Raw genomic sequence first — 24758 nt, 5'->3', positions numbered from 1 at the left:
ATCGACATTTCGGGCATAAGCCCTTCTTCAGCCCTTGTTGAAACTTTATTGCTGGAACAGCGCAGCAGGTCAGGCAGCATCCAGGGAACAGGAGATTCGACGTTTCGGGCACAGGCCCTTCTTCAGCCCTTCCCAACAGCATCCCACTATGACTCACTCGTTTACGCTACAGCCCTGCAGTTCCCCATGGCTATTTCCTGACGAAGGGTTTTGCCCGAAACGTCGAGTCTCCTGCTTCTCGGATGCTGCCTGACCTGCTGTGCTTTTCCAGCTCCACAATCTCGATCCTAATCTCCAGCATCTGCAGTCCTCACTTTCCCCCAGTGAGGGGTGAATGTTCTCGTCCTAGTCTTTTAGATCTTTTAAAATCTTTCCCCACACCCTAAACCTTTACCCTCTAGTTTTGGAATACCTCTATCCAGGGGAAAAGACAGAAACGTTGAGCAGCCAGACAAAATGCAAAAGAAATAAAATGTCGAGGCACAGGGAAAATAAATCAGCAAAATAAAATAGCTTCGGCATTTTTCTCTCGTATTCGCATTTGGTCGCTTATTATTTGTCATGATCGGGAGGTCCCCGTGTTGGACTAATGTGTACGAAGTTAAAAATCACACAACACCAGGTTACAATCCAATAGGCTTGTTTGGAAGCACTAGCTTTCGGAGCGCTGCTACTTCATCAGGTCGTTGTGGAATATAAGATCATAAGATCATAAATTCTGTGTCTTACGATGTTATACTCCACAATCAGCCGATGAAGGAGCAGGGCTCCGAAAGCTAGTGCTTCCAAATAAGTCTGTTGGACGATCACCAGGTGCTTTGTGATTTTTAACTTTAAAATTTGTAACAAATTCCTGCACACTGAGCATGCTCCGCGGTGTCAGCAAGCACTGCGCATGACCGCCAGTGTCAGCAAGCACTGCGGAAACTCTTGGGAGTACGCAGAAACAGCACGCGAGCGCCTTTCCGTGGAGCAGTGGACAATCTTGGAGGACCGGAAGGAGTCTGGTCCTCCTGCCAATCAGAGCAGGCCATTGTGGAAATGCGGAGGTTGGACCATGAGCTCTGAAGTTGCTGCTGCTCTTTTCTCTCTGCATAAGGTTAAACTTCACCCCAGACTGTAACTTCCTTCCTCTGTCTAACATTTGTGAGTACAACAGTGTTTTTCTCACCACCTTTTCATTCTGGGGTTCAAGAGTGAACCGAGGGAGGGGCCAGACTCTGGAAAAGTTGATCCTGGTCTGTGTGTCAACTTGCAAACACATGGAAAATGCAGTACCACAATGTGAAGTTCTAGCCTTTGCAGTATAAATAAAAGCTGAAAGGAGGTGCATTGTTTAAATGGTGATCTGTTGAGATGTGGCGAAAGTGAGATGCTGGAGATCAGAGTTGAATATTGTGGCGCTGGAAAATCACAGTAGGTCAGGCAGCAACTGAGGATGAGGAGAGTCGACGTTTCGGGCACGAGACCTTCATCAGGAGTGATGTGTGGATAGACCAAGGGGCCTCAGTGTCCTTCTTCACCAGTCACTGCCAGTTGTCAGAAAGTGCAGCAAGCAATGAGCAAAGCAAGTGGTATAACAGCAAGAGGAATTGAGTTCAGAAGTGGGGATATCTTCCTGCAGTTAGGTCGGTTAGTGAATGTATTCAAGGCTGAATTCATGTGACTTTGAAGAACAAAGAAGTTATGGGAGAAGGCAAGAAAATGGTTTTAAAACCAGTACAGAACAGTTACAGAGTCATACAGCACAGAAACAGACCATTTAGTTGAACTAGTCCATGCTGGCGGTGTTCTGAAACTAAACTGGTCCCACCTGCCAATGATTGGCCTATTCATGTACTTATCCAAATGTCTTTTAAACATTGTAACTGTACCTGCATCCAGCAACTCCTCTGGACATTGATTACTCAAACGAACTACTCTTTATCTTTTTAAAAAAAGGTGCCCCTCATGTCTTTATAAAATATTTCTTTCTTCACCTTCAAAATTTGCTCCCTCATCTTGAACCACCCACACTAGGGAAAGAATACCTGCCGTTCACCTCATCTATACCTCTCATAATTTTATAATCCTCTCTAAGGTCACCTCTCAACCTCTGATGCTCCAGTGAAAAAAGTCCTAGCCTATCCATCTAGATGCAGGTATATTTATATCCAGTTATGAACTGTTCAATACTGGCGAAAGCTGGAAAGACAAATGACCTATTCCTGCGTCCAATTCTCTCACTGTGTCCAGGACAGCAAGAGACCATACGACATAGGCACAGAAATTAAGCCATTTATTCCATCAGATCTGCTCCACCATTCAATCACGGCTTATACGTTTCTCGACCCCATTTTGAAATATGGATTTTGGAAAGGCAGATCAGGGCAGGATCTACACATTTAATGAGGAGTGTTGTTGAATAAACATACCATGGAGTGCTGGTTCATAGTGGAGTCGCAGGTAGACAGGGTAGCAAAGAAGGTGTTTGGGATATTTGCCTTAATAGGTCAATGCATTTTAATACAGATGTTGGGAGCTCATGTTGTGGCTGTACAGGACATTGATTAGGCCACTTTTGGAATACTGTATTTGGTTCTGGTTTCCCTGCTACAGGAAAAGTGTTACGAACCTTTGTAAGGATTTGGAAAAGATTTACAAGGCTATTGCCAGAGTTGGAGGGTTTGATCTATATGGTGAGGCTGAATAGACTGCGATGTTTTCTCTGGATCATTGGGGGCTGAGGGTTGACTTGAGAGAAGTTCATATTGAGCATGGATAGGGTGAATAGCGAAAAGTTTTTCTCCAGAGTAGGGGAGTCCAAAACTAGAGGTCATAGGTCTGAGGTGAGAGGGGAAATATTTAAAAGGAACTTTGCAGGCACCTTTCTCACGCAGAGGGTGTTGTGTGTATAGAATGAGCTGCCAGAGGAAGTGGTGGAGGCTGGTATAATTAAAGCATTTCAAAAGGCATCTGGTAATAGGGAGAATTGAGAGGGGTATGGGTTATGTGCTGACAAATGAGACTATGTTAATTTGGGATATCTGGTCAGCACAGACAATTTGGACTGAAGGAAAGCAGAAGTGTCATTGTGAAGACTGGACTTTCAGAGCAGCTTTCAAAGATGTTTTGTCCTGACTGGGAGCAGAAGCTACAATGAAATCTTTCATTTGTGAGACAGCAACTGATTGAGTGAGGACATTCAGGATATTGGTGGAAAGTGGGAATTTGTTGCAATGTGGAGTTGAAGTGATTTAAGTAAAGTGTGCTGAGCAGGGAGCCTGGTGAAGGGTTATGTGAGTTTTTGTTTTAAACTGCTCATTTCTTTCAGCCTCCAACATTGTATTTCCAATGCTGTCCATCAGTGGGAGTGGTGAATCAGCAACTGGTATCGTTAGAAGCCTTATGATTTTCAGTACTGCAGGTATAGCATTGTCTCATCAGCTTTGTAAAGATTACTGGCAGCAGCGGGAGGCGTGGGCTGGATTCACTAGAAATGATTAAGCAGTTAGATAACACATGTACAAGAGGGCAGGGTGGGACTTGTCTTTCGATTTGCAGAAGGTGGGAGGCTCTGGTGCTGTGGTCCATTGCAAACACAACTGCGGTAAATCATAGAATCACTACAGTGTGGAAGCAGGCCATTCATCCCATCACGTCCACACTGACCCATCCGACGAGCATGCCACCCAGACCCACCCTACCTAGTTGTTTCTATGGTGGGTGAGACTAGGTCACAAGATTAGGAGGAGTAGGTTTAAGACAGAGGAGAAGGAACTGCTTTTCCCAGAGAGTGGTGAATCATTGGAATTCTCTGCCCAAGGAAGCAGTAGAAGCAGCCATATTCAAGACATAGTTCGATGGGATTTTGTATGGTAGGTGAATTTAGAATAGTCAGGATAATGCAGGTCAGAGGAGCTGAGACGATGGATAGATAAGCCATGATCTTAATGAATGGTGGAGTAGCTCGATGGACCAAATGGCCTCCTCCTGCTTCTATTACTGGGAATGTATGAACATGCATTTTTTATGGCCAATCCGTATCAAGGCAGGTGAGCAATGTAGTGATGTGGAAATGAACATCAGAGAATGATAGAAAGGGACTCGGAAAGTAAATGTCCTAGTCCAAAGATGTGCAGGTCAGGTCAAATGACCATGCTAAATTGTCCATAGTGTTAGGTTCATTAATCAGAAAGAAATGGGTCTGGGAGGGTTACTCTTCAGGTGTCGGTGTGGACTTGTTGGGCCGAAGGGCCTGTTTCCACACTGTAGGGAATCTAATCTAATCAATCAAAACTGGATTCTACAGAACACAAGAATTGAAACTGAAGACTGTATGGCTGAATGTGTGCTGCAATGTAACAAAACTGAATGAATTGGCTGCACACATTGAAGAGAATAATTATGATCTGAGACTCCTTACAGGGACATGGCTTCAGGATGACAAGGATTGGATCTAAATATTGAGGGGGTACGTGGCATTCAAGTTGAATAAGAAGTGAGGTAAAGGTCGAGGGTTGGCACTGCTAATCAAAGCACTAATAACATGGTACTCTGGTGTCAGCTCCGATTTCAGGTCCTGATTTCTCTGTCCTCTTCTCCCTGTTCCCAGAGAAAGATGTTGTCTGTTCTCAGCTCAGCTGGCTTTCTGCTGAAACTTTGAGCCCCTTTTACACCTTCCAGAGCAATAAAACATTCAGTCGATCAAGGCCCAATCCACAATATTCTCAGCCTGAGAACCATCCAGACTGAGAGAATCATCGGAGCAGGGAATAAAACAAGAAAAATGAAACAAAATGAGACATAAATGCACATTTGGTGCTTAAAGTTTGTTCATTAGATAGTAAACCAGAATTAGGGGTGTCCCAGGATTCTTATCGTCCCCTACTAGAGGAATTCCCTCTCCCTAACAATATTTACATCAACAGAAATAAAGCATCTGTTATCAAATAGACATAGAGATATACAGCACGGAAATAGACTTTTTGATCCAACACATCCATGCTGATAAGATGTCCTATATAAATCTAGTGTCCCATTTGCCAGCATTTGGCCCATATCCCTCCAAACCTTTCCTATTCACACACCCATCCAGATGCCTTTTAAATGTTGTAATTGTACCAGCCTCCACCACTTCCTCTAGCCTATTTACCCTATCCATGCCCCTCATGATTTTATAAATGTCCATAAGATCACCCCTCAGCCTCTGACACTCCAGGGAAGCAGCCCCACCCTATTCAGGCTCTCTTTATACCACAAACGCTCCAACCCTGGCGACATCCTTATCAATCTTTTCTGCACACTTTCAAGTTTCACAACATCGTTCCTATCCTACAGTAGGGAGACCAGAATCGAATGCAAGAATCGAAAAGTAGGTGAACCAATGTCTTGTACAGCTACAACATGACCTCCCAACTCCTGTACACAATGCATTCAATGAGTCAAATGGCCTCTTTCTGCACTGCAGCGATTTAATGATTTGATTTTGTATCAGAGTCAATTTCAGTGACTATCTCTGGTTTATGGTGTGTCAGGGTGGGATCGCTGTTATCAGAATTGCTTGCAATAATCCAAACGTGGCCTAACCAATGTCTTCTACAGTCGCAACATGACCTCCCGACTCCTGCACTCAGTGCACTGACCAATAAAGGCAGGCATATCAAACACTTTCTTCACTATGCTGTCTATGTGCGACTCCCCTTTCAAGGAACTCTGAACTTACCATCGAGTCATACAGCATGGTCATGGACCTTTGGTCCAACCAGTCCATGCCAACCATAATCCCAAAATAAATCAGTCTCTCCTGTCTGCTGTTGGCCTGTATCCCTCCAAACCTTTCCTATTCATGTACTAAAACAAATGTCTTTTTATTGTACCCGCATCCACCGCTTCCTGAGGAGGTTCATTCCACACATCAACCACCCTCTGTGTAAAATTAGTATTTGAATGGCAAGCATGAGGTTGAAATGAAATGGTTCATTAAAATAAACAGCTTTTACTAAACCCCTACAGCAGGTATGGTATCAACTCCAACTCTGGAATCTCTCAAATCGATATTTCCATGGAGTGGAGGGGGGAGTAAAGCGTTGGATTCACAGAGGTGGAGGTTTTCTGAGAGTGTAAAGCTAAAATTAAACCCTGTGCTTTGCTTGAACTCAAACTGCATTGACGTGGAGGAGAGCGAAAGGAGTTTGCAAAGTGTCCTCCCCTCCCAATGTGCCCTCCCTCCCCCATTGTGGACGTCTCAACGTGGAGGTAGCCCTGTCAATTTCAGAGTGATACTCCCTCCCTCTGGGCAACATCTGGGAGCATAGCAACGTCTCCCCCTTTCTATTCCTCATCCTGGGAGGGGGAGAGAGAGAGGCGTGGGTGGGGGGTTGTGTTGGGTGGAGACTGTTCACTTCTAGCAACTGGAGTGACTCCATGGAGGGAGCAGGCTCTCCAAAGGTGCTCAGATGCTCTCTGTCCCTCTCAAATACATTTTCCTTGTGTATTCCCTCGGTTTGGCACGTATAGAGTTTGTACCCTGGAAAAGGTTTACTTCTTTCCTCGTGTTCAAAATTATAAGGGTCGTTTCTCATGGAACTGAGCAGTATTTAAGGGATTGGCACATTGGTTTCAAATGTAGACATCTGTTGCTTCATATGGTGTATATCTGATATTGTTGTCTGTTATAAAAACTTTGTGGCTCTGATTTTTCACCTTCTAATGCAGAAATAGAGTTACGTTCTATATCTCTTGTCTCTTTTGTATTTACTAGGACAGCAGGAAGTCATTCAGTAACTTCACTGGCTTTCTTTTCCCAAGCAGTCTTGACATTTCATTATCATATTCGTGATTCAGCTCCATTTCCAGCACCTTTGTCGACAGCTTGTTCCAGGTTATTGCGATCTAAATTAAGTTTTCCTCCAAACACACTGAAGGCTATCTTGTTGCATGAGGGTTTTCTGCGTCCTGCATAATATATGGTCAGCACTCATCTGGCAATATACAGGAATTGCCACCGATGTTATGTTCATTTAACAGTACTGACAGTGATCACTCAATTTGTGATTTTTTTTTTGGAGGAAGACATGCAGAAAGAAATCTGAAAACAAATGATACGTCATCTTCTGACAGAGCCACTTGAATCATTGGGGCTTGAATATCAGCAGCCATTCAATTCAAGAAGAAATGTTTGCTTTTGTCTGTGTGAGAGATTTTGAATACTCGTATGGCAGGAATAAGACTGAGACACCCGAGTGAGGGAGATTCAGTACGCTGTCTGTGAAAAATGCGTCAAACAATTTACTCAGCTTGGGGGATCAAAATCTCAACCCTCACAGTGGGGAGAGACTATGTATCCATTCTGTTTTGAATTTCAAACCCAGCGCGACACAAAGAATGCTTCTCTCATGGGGAAACCATGGAAATGTGGGGACTGTGGGAAAGGGTTCCCTTCCCCATTGGGGCGAGACACTCACAGACGCGTTCTCACTGGGGAGACGCTGTTCTCCTGCTCAGTGTGTGGGAAGGGATTCAGTTGGCTGTGCAGCCTGCAGACACACCAACGAGTTCACACCAGGGAGAGACCGTTCATCTGCCACCATTGTGGGAGATGATTCATTCAGTCGTCCCACCTGCAGACACACCAGCAGGTTCACACCAGGGAGAGGCCGTTCTCCTGCTCTCTGTGTGGGCAGCGATTCATCGATGCATCCCACGTCCTGAAACACCAGCGGGTTCACCTGGGGAAGAGGCCGTTCACCTGCTCTAAGTGCAGGAAAGGATTTGTCGATTCTTACACCCTGCTGACCCACCAGCAGGTCCACAGCAAAGAGGCGCCGTTCACCTGCCCTAAGTGCGAGAAGAGCTTCAGTCATGTGGGCAACTTGTGGAGGCACCTGCCGATCCACACCAGGGAGAGGCCGTTCACATGCTCTGTGTGCTGGAAGGCGTTCACTCAGACATCTACACTGTAATCTACCAAAGGGTCCATATCATGGAGAGGGCGTTCATCTGCTCTCAGTGTGGAAAGGGCTTCACCCGCTCCTCCCACCTGCGGAGCCACCAGCGAGTTCTGGAATTTTTTGAGGATGTAACTCTGAAGATGGACAAGGGAGATCCAAGTGGATGTAGTGTACCTGGACTTTCAGAAAGCCTTTGATAAAGTCCCACATAGGAGGTTAGTGAGCAAAATTAGGGCGCATAGTATTGGGGGCAAACTACTGACTTGGATTGAAAATTGGTTGGCTGACAGGAAACAAAGACTAGTGATAAATGTCTCCCTTACAGAATGGCAGGCGGTGACCAGTGGGCTACTGCAGGGATCAGTGCTGGGTCCGCAGCTTTTTACAATATATATTAATGATATGGAAGATGGTATTAATAGTCACATTAGCAAATTTGCTGATGATACAAAGCTGGGTGGCATGGTGAAATATGAGGAGGATGTTAGGAGATTACAAGGTGACCTTGACAGGTTAAGTGAGTGGACAGATGCATGGCAGATGCAGTTTAATGTATGGTTATCCACTTTGGTGGCAAGAACAGGAAGGCAGATTACTACCTAAATGGAGTCAAGTTAGGTAAAGGGGCAGTACAAAGAAATCTGGGTGTTCTTGTACACCAGTCAATGAAGGCAAGCATGCAGGTACAGCAGGTAGTGAAGAAAGCTAATAGCATGCTGGCCTTCATTACAAGAGGGATTGAGTATAGAAGCAAAAAGTTTCTTCTGCAGCTGTACAGGGCCCTGGTGAGACCGCACCGGGAATATTGTGTGCAGTTCTGGTCTCCAAATTTGAGGAAAGACATTCTGCCTATTGAGGGAGTGCAGCGTAGGTTCACGAGGTCAATTCCTGGAATGGCAGGACTATCTTATGTTGAAATATTGGAGCGACTGGGCTTGTATATCCTTGAGTTTAGAAGACTGAGAGGGGATCTGATTGAGACGTATAAGATTATTAAAGGATTGGACACTCTGGAGGCAGGAAAAATGTTTCTGCTGATGGGTGAGTCCCGAACCAAAGGACGCAGCTTAAAAATAAGGGGTAAGCCATTTAGGACAGAGATGAGGAGAAACTTCTTCACGCAGAGAGTGGTGGCTGTGTGGAATGCTGTGCCCCAGAAGGCAGTGGAGGCCCAGTCTCTGGAGTCGTTTAAGAAAGAGTTGGATAGAGCTCTCAAGGATAGTGGAATCAAGGGTTATGGAGGTAAGGCAGGAACAGGACACTGATTGAGGACGATCAGCAATGATCATAACGAATGGTGCAGGCTCGAAGGGCAGAGTGGCCTACTCCTGCACCTATTGTCTATTGAGTTCATGTGCCATTGCAGGGGGATTGAAGGAGCGATGGCTGAGTGACATTGTCGACTGGACTATCAACCCAGTTCCGGGGATTCCCGGGGTTTGAATCCCGCCGAGGCAGATGGTGAGATTGGAATTCGGTCAGAAATTTGGAGTTCTGAATCTAATAATGAATCCATTTTTGGGGGGAGAAACTGCCATCTAATTCACTTATGTCCCTTTTAGGAAAGGAAACTGCCATTGTGGGAAAGGATTCACTCAGTCATCTCGACTGCATCCTTTACCCGGTCTGACCTACACCTGACTCCAGACCCACATCAGCATGGTTGACTCTTGACTGCCCCCCCCCCCCCCCCCCATGGCAAATGAGTGGGAGTAACTTAAATGAATACAGTGTGCGGGTTTCAATTGCTGAGTGAGGCAATACTTCCTTTAGCTTAAGGCTGTACCAAGGATCCAATTATAAAGGGACAACTCGGCGCCGACCAACAGTAAAGGAAGTGGAGTTGGGAGGAGTGTGTGAGCTTTGAGATGTTTAAAAAAAAAAGCTTCTTTTCATATACTTTTTTTTGCTGGGGAGATCTGAAGCTGTAACCAAGTTGGGTGGCAATAAAGGTTACTTGAACTTAACCCCAGTCTCAGACTGTCAATGAAAGCTATGAGATCCAATAGATTTTTGTTTTCAAGTTGCTCATTCCTTTCAACCTCTTGCACTAAGTTTCCAATGTCATGTATCAGAAGGAGCAGTAAATGAGTAGCTAATATCGTTAGAAATTGTAAATTTTTCATCTCTGCAGGTATTGCATCATTTCATCGACATTGTAACGTTTACTGGCAGCACCAGCAGGTGTGCGATGTATTCATGAGAAACAAAGTTAAAAATCATACAACACCAGGTTATAGTCCAACATGTTTATTTGGAAGCACTAACTTTCGGAACACTGCTCCTTCATCAGGTGTTTGTGGCGCAGGATCATAGGAGAATTTATAGCAAAAGATCGCAGTTTCATGCAACAGAAATGATATAGAACAAACTAGATTGTTGTGAAGTCTTTCATCTTTTAGAATGGGTTGCAGGTTTTGGTTCATTAATATGTAAATCCAAGAACTTGTTTGAAGACACATTCTCGGGACAACTTAAGGTCTGTATCCCAATCTTGAGTGAGACTGGTTCTGTTTCCAAAGTAGGAATTTATAAAATCTCACATGGATTGACTGCCTGCAGATTGTATTTTGCTCAAAAAGCGCACAATGTATCTGCAAATATAATTCTGCAAATTCAAAATCACACAAAAGCCTTATATGTAAGTGTGCATGCATGAGAGTATGTGTGTCTGTGTTCGAGCTTGATAAAGTGTGTGAGTGATAGAGTATCAGCCTGTGAGAGGGTGTATATGTGTGTGTGTCTGAGAGAGTGATCTGTGTGAATGTGAGCGTGTGTGAGAGTGTATGCTTTGAGTGTGTGTGAGAGAGCGTGACAGTGAAGTGGGGTTACCTGTCATGTGACATGAACCCAAGGTCCTGTTTGAGGCCATCCTCATGTGTTCTGAACTTGGCTACCAGCCTCTGCTGGGCCACTAAAACTGAATAAGCAGTTACATAGCACACATTGGAGAGGGCAGGGTGGGATTTGTCTTTCGATTTGCAGAAGGTGGGAGGTTCTGGCTGCTGGAAACTAGGGAAAACACATGCTGGAGAACCTTCAGCTCAATGAGATGCAACTGGACGCCAGGCTGCAGACACGTTGGGGGAATCATCAAACCCCCTACACTGTGGAAACAGGCCCTTTGGCCCAACAATCCACACTGACCCCCGTTAGAGCATCCCACCCAATAACCTCCACAGCTAATCCCTGAATTTAGAATGCCCAATTCACTCTAAGCTGCACACCTTTGGAGGAAACCAGAGCACCCAGAGATGGGAGGGGGAGGGAGAGGGGGTAGAAAAGTACAAACTCCACACAATCACCCTGAGGGTGGGATCGAACTCAAGTCCCTGGCACTGTGATGCAGCGGTGCTAACCACTGAGCTACTGCCGCGCCGCCCACAGTCTTGGATTGAAGGAATCGATTGACTTCATTCCAGTCCTGGTGACACTCCAGCCCGTTTGGGGAATTGAATTTGCTTCCACAGAGTTTCCACGGTGCAGGGGTCATTGCGTCTCAGCAGCTTCAACGATCCAAAGAAGGGCTTGTCTACAGCGAGAACACTAGTCCACATTTCGCTACAGAGTTAAAGTTCTCTGCACAGTCAGAACCCTGGAACACTCCCATGCAGGATGCGTGTAAACTCGGGGCTTCTCAAGTCACGTTGATGTTCGAAATAATTTCCCCTTCTGGATTCAAATACTGCTGATATTCAGGCCCTGAGTAAATTTCTTGTGCACGCCTGAACAGCAAGTCCTTCTCTGCTGATACCTTGAGAAAACAGATCATTGCTATCAGTGCAGGGCAGGAAATAGGAGAAGAGAATTCTAGCTTGTACCGAGCCGCTTTCCCTATCTCCTACCCGAAATCTCTGTCTCCCATTTCCTCCACCTTTCAATGGATTCCAACTCGAATTCATCCTTCCATCCTCCTGTGTTTGCCTAGCTCCCCTCACCGGAAAGCGCTGACTCTCGGTTCAGTTTCTTGGTCACTTCTTGCCATTCCCAGTATATTGCCCACATCTTTATTTAGTATTTAAAACAGAAAGGCAGTGGTTTGCTGATGCCAGGAACTGAGGGGAATTGCGCTCACGCTCCAGATTCTCTCTCGCGTCATTCACAATAATCTGCACTTCACTTGTGCAAAGAAGGGGATGCTGGGAGTGGGTGGGACGCAATAATCAACTCCCCATTCAATCAAGACCCAATCATGCCCACAGCGCTCCCTGTCTATTCTCTCTCGCTATCCCTAGCGTCCCCCCTCTCACACACATGCCATCCTCTCCGTCCATTCTATCTCCATACCCTCTTCCCCCTGTCTAGTCCAGTCTCTCGTCCACCCTCTGCCTTCCTCCATCCAATCCCTCTCCCCACACTCATTCTCTCTCTCCTCCAACTCTCTGCTCCCCTCCATTCTCTCACTTCTCCCACCCTCTGCTCTCCATCCATTCCCGCTCTCTCCCCCCACCCTCTCCTAACATTCATTGTTGCTCTCTTTCTCCCCCATCCTCTGCCCCCTTCCATTCTCTCCCCACCCACTGACCCACGTCCATTCTCTCTCTCTCTCTCTGTCAAACGCTCTGCCCCCACCCTGTGCACCCCCAGTGTTTCTCCAACTCCAATGCTCTGTCCCCGGGTCCATTTCTCTCTCTCTCTTCCCCCGAGCCTCTGTTTCCCGTCCAATTTCTCTACCTGCACCCCCATCCTCATCCTTTCTTGTGCTTCGAGCCCTCTTCGATCACTGTATCAGCCCTTCTAAGGATAGAGAGAGCGTGGATGGTGATGACTCCACCTGGGAGATGGGAGGGTGTGGTGTGAGAAATGGCTGATCTTTAACATTGAGAATTGCTAAAATGATATTTTCAAAAACATCAGTAAAGTTTGAAAGCAAATTTAATTATTGTTTTAAAAAGCTGCATTTTTCTGAAACTTGCATTAAAATCTGTGCAATTAGGCCACAGTTGAGGACAGGCTGTCAGGATGGAATGGCCAATTCCTCGTCTTGTGAAGTTGGTTCAGATTAATTAGAAATAGAGTCATCGAGTTGCAGAGCAGGGAAACAAGCCTTTCCGTGCATGCCAACCACATATTCTAAATTAATCTGGTGATTCATTTGCCACCATTTGGCCCATATCTCTCTCAACCCTTCCTATTCATATACCCATCCAGATGCCTTTTAAATGTTGTAATTGTTCCAGCCTCGACCACTGTGTCTGGCAGCTCATTCCATACATATACCACGCTCTGCATGAAAATGTTACCAGTTCGGTCCTTTCCCCTCTCACCCTAAACCTATGCCCCTCCAGTTTTGGCTTTCCTCTACCCTGGGGAAACGACATTCAAAAGTTGAGCAGCCAGACAAAATGCAAAAGGAATAAACTGTTGAGCCTCAAGAAAACAAACAAGCCTGGCTCCAACCTTTTTTTCTCTCAGATTGGCAGTTGGACCAGCATCTCCACTGGGCATACTGCGCATGCTTCTCGATGTCAGGAAGCATTGCGCATGTACGCTGGTGTCAGCAAAATACTACGCATGCTCTTTGCTGTCAGCGGAAACGGCACGCAACATTCTTGATCGACCAATGGGAAGCCCTGAAGGACCGGAAGGAGTGTGGTCCTCCTGCCATTGAGAGCCTCCCCCCTATTGTCTGAATGCGGAAGTTGGACTATGCGCTTGTGAAGGTGTTGCTGCTCCTCTCTCTATGCATGAAGATTGAACTTCATCCCAGACTGCAACTTCTTTCCTCTGTCCAACATCTGTGAGTATAACACACTCTTCTCACCCCCTTTTCCATTTTATTTTTTCACTCTGGTGTTCAGTTCTTGACTTGCAGCAAAATTGGTTCAGGTATGTGTCTCAATTGGCAAACACATGGTAAATGTAGTAACGCAGTGTGAAATTATAGCCTTTCCTATGAAATAAAAACAGAAAGGAGGTACATTGTTTAAATGGTGATATATTGGGATGTGGAGTAAGTGAGGACTGCAGATACGGGAAATCAGAGTCGAAAATTGTGGCGCTGGAAAAGCACAGCTGATCAGACAGCATCCGAGGTGCAGAACAGTCAACGTTTTGGGCAAAAGCACTTCATCAGGAAAGATGTGTGGATGTACAAACGTGCCTCAGCTACCTTCTGCTCAGGCTTTCTACTCCAGTCAATGCCAGTTGTCACATAGGTGTAGCAAGCAATCAGCAAGGCAAGTGGTATATTAGCAAGAGGAATTGAGTTCAAAATGGGGATGCCTTTCTGTAGTTAGGGAGATATTGAATATATTCAAAGCTGAGTTCATCTGACTTTTGAATGTCAAAAATAGTTATGGGGGAAGGCAAGAAATTTAAAAAATAATAATATTTTTATTAGAAACTTTTTCAAATCTCTCACAACACCTCTATATACAAAAAAGAACAATACCAAAATACAGAAAAATAGCAGTACAACAATGTCATATTATGATACTATTAATAATGAGCTACCTATTATTCTACTAGAACAAACTTAGCTTAAACTAAACTACAATCAAATTGAATAAAAATAAAATTAAACATAATTTAAGTTAATTTGAATTCTATCACATTACTTTATTCTATTTCACTCACCACACCTCCATTAAGGCTCCCATCCATGGGAGCACCAGTTATTGCACCCATATTCCTTTCACCCAGCCTTGCCCTCCCAGGGCCCCATGAGCGCCCAGACTGATTCCCACAGCTATACCACGGCTCTAACTAATACTGCTGATCAGTCTGCATCAATATAATTTAGAAAGGGCTGCCACGTCTTGTAAAACTACTGTTTTGTGGTGCACCATATTTGTGCATCTTGGGGGGGGATGCTCCATCACCAGCATATGCCACCCCATAAGCCCTGGGGGTTTTTCCAACGTCCAATTCATTAAAATGTTCTTCCTTACACAGTCTGTTCCTGTGTTCTCCGAGAGAAGGCAAATTTGGCAACCCCAGAAGAAGAAATACTGGATTCATTTTAACTTTAATCCCCCAGGATGTCCTTCAGCTCACTTACTATAGCACTCCAGTATCTCTGGATCTTACAACATGACCAATAGCAGTGTGTGAGTGCCTATACTAATTTTACATTTGGGACACCCTGGTGATGCTCCTCTCTTGAACTTAGCTAGCCTCTCTGGCACCACATTAGCCCTGTGTAAAATCTTCAATTGCATGCCCTGTACTTTGTCACATATTGAAATTTTCCTTACATTTTCCCATATATCTTGCCATACTTCTAATGAAATATCCTATCCTAGCTCCCAATTCCACATCCCCTAAGGTACGTCCCTTCTGTAAATGATACAACGTACTAACTGAAAGAGTGCCTGTTCACCAGAGTACTCTTTATTCCACATTTGACCTGTAATGCTGAGCCAGGAGCGTGGTCTTCCTCTGTATATAACCCCTTGGCTGAAAGTACCGGAAAAGGTCCCTATTGGACAATGCATATTTCTGACTTAGCTGGCTAAATGACATCAAGACCTAACCCTCGAATAAATCTTCCCTACAGGAGATTCCCTTATTCTGCCATGACTTAAAACCGGAGTCTATTGCCTCAGGCTTAAATCCTTGGGCTGCCACCAATGGGGTAAACGGTGAGGTCTTCAGCCAACTACCCTTGACTTGCCTCATTATCCTCCAGGCTTTCACTGTATTTAAAATGATTGTACTCTTACACTGCTCAGTCTCAGATTTCATCTTATCAATGAATAATAGATTAACTGGGGACATCTCGACTGCAATGCTTCAATGTTAAGCAAAATAGACCCCGAGTCCCCTCATGCCCAGTCACACACACGTGCTAAGAAAGCGCTTATTTGATATCTCTTCAAGTCCAAAAGGTCCACTCCTCTTCACCCTGTGAGAACTGCAATTTGGTAAACTTAACTAGGGGGCGCCTGCGACACCAAATAAGAGAACCGAGCCAACCATTGAGTCTCAGTAATACTCATCTGGGTAGCAACAACAGGAGCATTCTCATGGGGTACAACAGGCGAGGAAGAACATTCATTTTAATCAGAGCTATTTGGCCTAACCATGATAACGGTAATCCGTCCCACCGCTGCAAATCCTGCTTTATCCTCTCCAGTAATTGTACATAGTTAGCTTTATACAGCTAGTGGAAGGCAGGGGTAATAAAAATTCAAATACAAAAACCCTTTTGACGACCATCTAAACAGGAACTGCATTCCATCCTTCAGATCAGGCACCTCCACTAATTCTCCACCCCCGCCCCCATTGGCATGGCTTCTGATTTTGTAAAGTTGATCCTGCAGCCCGAAAAACTGCCAAATAAATTAGTTGTTTGAATCAATCGAGGAACGGACTCCTCCTGATTGGCCAAGAACAAAAGGACATCATCAGCATATAGGGTAATCTTATGTTCCCCCCTTCCTACTCCTGGCGCCACTTTTATAGGATCCCTCCTGACAGCCTCAGCTAATGGCTCAATTGCCAAGTTAAATACCAGCGGTGAAAGAGGATACCTTGTCGACTACCTCTCCCAGGATTAAAGTTATCTGACAGAGTGCCGTTTGTGATGACTGCTGCCTTAGGATCATTATACAACACCACCACCCATCATGCAAAGGTTGTCCCCAGACCAAAGCGCTTGAGGACCCCAAACAGGTACAGCCATTCTATCTGGTCAAATGCCTTTTCTGCATCTAGGGAGGCCACCGAACCCAGGATCAACCTTTGCTGGCATACCTGCACCATGTTCAGTACCCTCCTGATATTGTTGGAAGAGCTACGGCCCTAAACAAAACCCATCTGATCTTCTTTCACAATACAGAACAACACCTTTTCCAACCGCTGGGCCAGCGTCTTGGGAAGAATTTTAAAATCTACAATCAACAGTGAAATGGGTCTGTATGAAATGGGCTCTTTCCACTTCTTTAAAATGAGGGAGATACTAGCCTCTCTAATCCTGTACATATGAATAGCTATACATCCCCAGAGGTGGCTCCACCAACACATTTATGAATTCCTTATAGAATTCACTTGGGAATCCATCTGACCCCAGTGCTTTGCCACCTTGGAGATGCTTTATTGCATCCTGCACCTCCTGTATCGTCAAAGGCGTATTCAACAGGAAACCTGTTCCGCGTTTATACTGGGGAGGTGCAGGATCTCAAAAAAGGCCTGCATTCTCGCTGCACTGTGTTCATCTCTCTCCGACCGATATAACTCTGCAAAGTACTCCCTAAATCTAACATTAATCTTCTTTAACTAATGGGTAACTGTGCCAACCTTCACTCCAACAGACATAATACATTGGGAAGCATTTTTCTTTCTAGCCAGATATCTACCTGGCTTATCTCCAAATTCAAACAATCTTTGTTGAGCAAAGCAGACCTTTATTTTTCCCAGTGTGTGCAATGAGTTGGGAGCAGCCCGGAGAGCTGCAGCTTGACCAGTGAAGACCTATTATAATATCTTTCCTCAGCTATCTGCAGCATCTGTTGTTGCTCCTTCCTCTGCGTCACTCGTCGTTGAATAAAATATAATCAGGCCTCATAAATATGCCTTAGTGTCCTCCTACAGTATTTCCGGATTACTGGCCGTACTCGAGTTGATATCCCAAATAGCTCTGAACTCTTGTAATGTACTCAACAAATTTGCTATCCCTTAACAGGAATGGGTCCATGCACCAGTGCTGTGCATCCATTCCACCACTCTTGATTTTACCATCTAAATACACTGGCACATGGTCCGAGACAGCTATATTGCCAATTTCACAAGCCAATGTTCTGTCCAAGCAATCCAATGGCATTAAAAAGTGTCAGTTCCCATGTGGTACTTGTGTGGGTTGGGAGAGAAAGTAAAGTCTCTTCCATTAGGGTGGAGATGCCTCCACACATCCACTAATCCCAACTCCTCGCACATGCCCACCAACTGCTTACCTGCCTGGCCCCTTGGCACCCTGTCTACCTCGGGATGCAATAGGCGATTAAAATCCCCTCCAGTGACCATGCGGCGAACCCCAAGGCTCATTAATTTAGCAACTGCATCAATTAGAAATTTAAGAGGGTGCACCGGGGGGACAATACACATTCAGGACGCCATACTCTTCTCCATGTATTAGAGCTTTAAGAATGACGGACAGTCCATGTTCGTCCTTAATTTGCTCAATTACCTGGAAAGGGAGGTTCCTTCTTACCAATATAGCCACTCCTCTACACTTGGAGCTAAAGGAGGAGAAGAATGCCCTATCATAACCTCCTTGCTGCAGTTTCAGATGTTCCTTATCAGTTAAATGTGCCTCTTGCAGCAGAGCGATGTCCACCCTTACATTCCTGAGGCTTGACAGCACCTTCTTTCTTTTTAATGGGGGAATGGCTCCCTTTTACATTCCAGGTGCACCACCTGAACGAATCAGTAGCCATGGTCATCCAGGGCAGCCCGTGGTTTCCCACGAGGAGGAAGCTTATCTGAGGTGCGGTGAACAACAAAGACATTAACTCTATAAAGTCTAAAAACTGCTCCTATTAAAAACTACTACAAAGAAAAATCTAACCACCACATATAACTTACGCAAACGCTCAAATAACCCCCAATTATGTAGAGATCGCTTCACCCCCGTCCCCAAACCCCACCATTGCCAACATCCTGGTTCCTTCCCACTGAGGCTGTGCCCCAAACTCCAGGCAATTCACAGATTGAAAAAAACATGTTATTGACATTCGGAGAGTTAACAATGGTTGCCCATCTCCCCACACCCCTTCTCCATACATCTTAAGCACAGGTATAGCCACCACCAATCCAAAAACAAAAGGACAGCAGTAAAAAAAAAAGGCCCCAGACAATACCTAACTGACCGATATACTAAATAATTCCAGTTTTACGTCAAGGCAGTACGTATAAAGCCAATAACCACAAGAAAAGGGGCAATAAAGTAGCATTGTCTGTAATGATGCCCCTCCCGCCTTCACCCCGAATCGATTTCTTTAATTCAGAGAATTCACAAAGTCCTTCACCTTTTCTGCTGAATCAAAATGATATACCGTCCCTCCGTGAGTGAAACGCAATACGGTCAGGGACCTCAAGGAACATTGTATGTTCAGATCCCTTAATTTTCTCTTAACTTCATCAAATGCCCTTTTCTAAAACCAGGCTCCTGAAAATATATTATTCTTGAGCCTTTGTGCATTAAAGCCTGTGGATCTCTTCCCAGTTTTCTTGCTGTTTCAATCACGAACTGTTTTACTTTATAATGCAGGAGGTGCACTAGGACCACGCGGGGCTGCGGGTCCGACCCGGACCTGCACATTGCGATCCGGTGGGTCCGCTCCACACTCAACAGGCCCGACTCCAACTCCAGCCCCAGGAATCCAATGAGGTCTTCGCCTTCCTCGCATTCCGGAAGACCCACCAGCTGTAAGATATTTCTTCTACTTTAGTTTTCCAGGTCGTCCACTTGCTCCTGAAGGGCCCGAACCTGGTCTTCCAGCGTTTAGATCCTTCCTCCTGAGACCTCCGCCACGGTCTTGATGCCACGGTCCTCTCCTCCGCTGCCTATTCTCTTCGGGCCAACATTTGAATTTCCTGCTCCATGCTTTTCCAGTGTGGCAGATAGCGGTTCCACCGCTGCTTCAATCTTATCTCAGAGTTTGGCAAACACCGAGAGTAACTGCTGCTGCCCCATTAAACCCAAAGGGTCTGCCCTGGGAGTTTGAGCAATGGCTCCAGGCGCCCCCGATGCAGTAGGGGAGTGCCCTACCTGCTGCACCCCTGTCGGCCCTTTTCCTTCATTTGCTTTCATTCTGGTCCTAAAGCTGTCAAACCACAATTATAGCAGCTCTAGACGTTCAGTAAGTTTATATTAGCGATTGTTTTCTCCTACGGATGGTTAATGAGGTGGGGGGAGGGGGTAAAAGTCCACCTTGCCGGGGGTATGGCACAGAGCCCAGCACAGCAGACCACTCAAACCACCGCCATCTTGGATTTCCAAGAAAATGGTTTTAAGACCAGTACAGAACAGCTGCACGGTCATACAGCACACAAACAGACCCTTCGGACCAACTAGTCTATGCTGACTATGTTCTCAAACCCAACTAGTCCCATCTGCCAGTGATTGGCCCATATCCCTCCGAACCTTTCCTGTTCATGTACATTTCCAAATGTCTTTTAAACATTGTCACTCTACATGCATCCACTACTCCCTTTGGACACCCATTCCACACACAAACCGGAGAATGAAATGGAGCTCTTCATATCTTTTTAAAATCTTTCTCCTCTCCCCTTCAAAATTTGCTCCCTAATCTTGAACGCCCCACCCTAGGGAAAGGACACCTGCCTTTCACCTCATCTGTACCCTTCATGATATTATAATCCTCTATAAGGTCACCTCTCAATCTCCTCTGCTCCAGTGAAAGAAAACCCAGTCTATCCACCTGGCTGTAGGTATATTCATATTCAGTTATGATGTGTTCAATGTTGGTGCAGGCTCAAATGGCCAACTCCTGCTCCCAATTCTCTCACTCTGTGTCCAGGACAGCATTAGGAGATTGGGAAAGGGGAGGGATAGATATCTTGTTTGTTTTTATTTTTAAAATGCACTTGATTCCCACAAATAAAATCAACAGGTACAAGTACAGCACATGCAGTGTTCCTCATTGCAGCTTCAAGGTTTTGTGTCCTCTTCTTACGCGTTGGCTCCAGCACATTCAGCATACTTCCCCCGCCTCCCCCCCCCCCCCCCCCGCCCCCCCCCCACCCTCCCCATCCCCGCCCTGAGCCGTTGATGCTTCCATTGTTTATAAAATCAAGAGAGGAATGGATTGGGTAAATAGACAAGGTCTTTTCTCTGGGAGTGTAGAACTATAGAGTAATAGGTTTAGGGTGAGGTGGCCCGGGGAGGGGGCGAGGAATTTAAAAGGAACCGAAGGGGCAATTCATGCAGAAGATGGCGCGTGTAAGGAAAGAGCTGCCAGAGGAAGTAGTAGATGCTGGTATAATTATGACACATTTAAAAGGCATCTGGATAGGTTTATGAATAGGAAGGGTTCAGAGGGATATGGGCCAAATGCTGGCAAATGAGACCAGATTCAGTGAGGATATCTGGTCAGCATAGACCATTGGACCAAAGGACCTGTTTCTGTGCTGTATATCTAGATGACTCTGGTTTGCCACGCCAGTCTGTTCAATTTCTCTCTGGTGTCATAGCCTTGATGTCTCATTCTAAAACTCCCCTGTGGGGGCACGTTTACCATTTTGTGTCTGATTGGTTGCCAAGAAGCTACATTGCCGGTTCATCCTGAATTTACACACTATATTTTTGCTTCCAAAAATCAGACCTGCTCACTCTCAACAGTATCCCAATGTCGTGGAAGATATTAATTTTCAGGTGCAGATATCCAAAATTCAGAGAGATGTCAGTTGTGACTGTTTTGCTCTTCTGTCCCTGTCAGATCCTGAATCAGCAATTTCAGGAGAATTAGAATGGAGTGAGAACAGAGGGGGAGAGAGAGAGAGAGGGATGGTGCTTTCAGTTTTGTGGAATAATAAAACAAAAGAATGTTCTGCAGAAAGTAGAATTGCATGTTCTGAATTTCTACCCTGGACTGACAGTGTTGACTTTTGTAATCTCTTTTCAGACTATTTGATCTGAAGATGAAGTTTCAAAATCAACACATGAAGGGCTGATGCCTGAACCATTGACTCTCCTGCTCCTCAGATGCTGCCTGACCTGCAGTTTTCTACTCTGATTCTCCAGCATTTGTGAGTCACTCAATCCACCGGGACTGCAACAATTTTCAACTATGATCCAATTGGTTCCTGTTTCAGTACATTTTCAGCATCAGTGGGACTGGAAGAGAGACCCTACTGTTGCAGCAACGCACTGAGTGTGGAGCCTGAAACAGTTATCTGGCCTGGAAAGAGGAATTCGAGGCAGGGAGGGGACATACACGCGTTTGTGTGCAACTGTAGCTTCGGCCATGGAGAAACCATGGAAGTGTGGCGACTGCGGGAAAGGCTTCCGTGTCCCGTCTGCCCTGGAGACACATCGGCGCAGTCACACCCGGGAGAAGCCATTCTCCTGTCCTAAGTGCAGGAAGGCCTTCAGTGATTCCTCCGCCCTGCTGAGGCACCGGCGGGTGCACACTGGGGAGAGGCCCTTCAGCTGCCCTTAGTGCAGGAAGAGCTTCAGCGATTCCTCCGCCCGGCTGAGGCACTTGCGGGTTCACACAGGGGCGTGGCCCTTCAGCTGCCTCAAGTGTGGGAAGGCCTTCAGCGATTCCTCCGCCCTGATCAGGCACCAGCGGGTGCACACAGGGGAGAGGCCCTTCCGCTGCCCCGATTGTGGGAATGTGTTCACTCGCTCCTCCCACCTCGTGATTCACCGGCGGGTCTACACCGGTGAGAAGCCCTTCCCCTGCCCCAAATGTGGGAAGGCCTTCAGCGATTCCTCTGACCTGCTGGCTCACCAGCGGGTCCACACCGGCGAGAGGCCATTCACCTGCTCTGTCTGCGGGAAGTGCTTTACACGCTCTTCCGACCTGTTGAAGCACCAGCGGGTCCACACTGGGGAAAGGCCCTTCAGCTGCTCTGTGTGCGGGAAGGGCTTTGCTGTCTCCTCCACTCTACTGACGCACCAGCGGGTCCACACTGGGGAGAGGCCGTTTGCCTGCCTCGAGTGCGGGAAGGGCTTTGCTGTCTCCTCCACTCTACTGACGCAACAGCGGGTCCACACTGGGGAGAGGCCGTTTGCCTGCCCCAAGTGTGGGCAGAGGTTCACAATGTCCTGCAGCTTGAACAAGCACCAGCGGAAGCACCAATGCTCCTAACAATCAGATTCTGCCGGTAACGCTGCTGAGGGTCACCCCCAGGACTGAACCTCCTGCCCTTTCTGACAGTGGGGGCAGTGGGAGAGTTGGTAGGCTTTTTTGTTTTCTACTGGGGGAGTGGGGGGGGAGGGGAGGGAGGGTGGTGGCTCAGTGGTTAGCACTGCTGCCTCATAGCGCCAGGGACCCAGATTTAATTCCATCCTCAGGGTGACTGTCTGTGTGGCGTTTGCATGTAATTCCCCGCTGTGTCTGCGTGGGTTTCCTCTGCGTGTTGCAGTGTCTTCCCAAAGTGCAAACGTGCGCATGTTTGGGCGAATTGGCCAAGCTAAATAGTCCCATAGTGTTCAAATATGTGTCGGTGTGGTGCATTAGTTAGGGGTAAGTGCAGAGTGATAGGGTAGGAAAATGTGTCTGGGTGAGTTACTCTTCAAAGGGTCGCTCTGAACTTGCTGGGCAGAAGGGCCCGTTTCCACACTGTAGTGCCTCTATGTTTCTATGAACCTTGCTTCCAGTGGGCGCTGCTGCTCATTGAGCCCAAGACCCGCACAAACCTACGACCGCAAGACCATTGGAGCAGAAGTTAGGATATTTTGACCCATCGAATCTGCTCCACCATTTATTAGAGACAAAATAAAAAACTGCAGATGCTGTAATCTAAAATAGACAAACAGGAGGCTGGGCACAATAAGGCAGGCAGCACCAGCAGGTGGAGAAGTCAGCATTTCAGGTATTATCCCTCAGGACTGAAGAAGGGTTCTACCCGAAACGTTGACATCTCCATCAGAAATGATTTATCAGTATGTTGTTAGAACTAGAGGGCATAGGTTTAGAGTGAGAGGGGAAGGATTTAAAAGGGACCGAAAGGGAAAACCTTTCATGCAGAGTGTGGTGCGTGCATGGAATAAGCTGCCAGAGGAAGTGGAGGAGACTGGTAGAATTACAGAATTTAAAAGACATTTGGTTGGGGACATGAATAGAAAGGTTTAGAGGGATTTGGGCCAAGTGCTGGCAAATGGGACTAGATTAATTAAGAATATCTGGTCCGCGTGGACGAGTTGGACTGAAGGATCTGTTTCCGTGCTGTACCTCTCTATGACTACCGGTCCTGATGTAAGTTTCGAATTTAGTAACTTTGAATAATTCAATCATGTTGAATTCACCTCCTGGAAGGTTTCAAATGAAACCCTCCAAGCGATATGATTTAACTACGCCGAGTTGGATAAAGTATCCCATCAAGTTCACATGAATGCGCAGTTGAAGAAGTTGAAGTCAGAAGTCACACAACACCAGGTTTCAGTCCAACAGGTTTATTTGAAATCCCAAGCTTTGGGAGCATTGCTCCTTCATCAGTGCTGCTCCTTCATCACTTCACCTGATGAAGGAACAGTGCTTCGAAAGCTCATGAGTTCAAATCAATCTATTGGGATTCTCATCTGGTGTTGTGTGACTTCTGACCTGTCCACCCCCAGCACCTCCACATCAGAGTTGACGAATGAGATCAGACTTTATTCAGCATGATTTAGTGAGATATTCATCTGGATGTCCTTATGCCTCAAACATCGATTCTCCTGCGCCTCGGGTGCTGCCTGACCTGCTGTGCTTTTCCAGCACCACACTCTCAACTCTGATCTCCAGCATTTGCAGTCCTCACTTTATCCTGGTTCATGTGGAAACTCAACACTGTCAGAGTTACAAAGAGATTCCAGTCATAGAGTACTATAGCACAGAGACAGGCCCTTCAGCCCAAACTGGTCCATGCTGACCAAAATGTTTGTCAACACTAACCTCATTTCCCTGCACTTGGCCCATATCTTTCTAAAGCTTTCCTACCCATGTATTTTTGAAACGCCTTTTCAATGTTGTTAATGTACCTGCTTCAACCACTTCCACTGGCAGCTGTTTCCCCAGGCGAACTACACTCTGTAAATATTTTGCCCCACATCTTTTCTTCCATCTTTCTCCTCTCACCATAAAACGCGTCCTTGCTCTTGAAATCCTTCCTCAAGGGAAGAGACAGCTACCATTTAGCCAACTCTACCCCTCATGG

At 46.0% G+C, this 24758-nt stretch overlaps 1 protein-coding gene across 1 annotated transcript in view; it reads left to right on the top strand.

Moving 5' to 3' along the window:
- Nucleotides 1-24758, top strand: part of LOC148143774 (uncharacterized) — a 167576-nt gene that overhangs the window by 22892 nt on the left and 119926 nt on the right. Inside the window, exons 2-3 of the mRNA XM_087975265.1 lie at nt 18282-18360; nt 22180-22644. Of these exons, the coding sequence (XP_087831391.1) occupies nt 18282-18360; nt 22180-22644 (544 nt within the window). The remainder of the gene's footprint in view (nt 1-18281; nt 18361-22179; nt 22645-24758) is intronic.

The sequence above is a fragment of the Chiloscyllium plagiosum genome, unplaced genomic scaffold (assembly GCF_037043375.1).
Source record: "Chiloscyllium plagiosum isolate Xiang-an unplaced genomic scaffold, Cpla_swu_hap1 HiC_scaffold_27, whole genome shotgun sequence".
Taxonomy (NCBI): Eukaryota; Metazoa; Chordata; class Chondrichthyes; order Orectolobiformes; family Hemiscylliidae; genus Chiloscyllium; species Chiloscyllium plagiosum.
The sequence above is the reverse complement of the archived record's forward strand: the minus strand, read 5'-3'. Positions and strand labels throughout refer to the sequence as shown.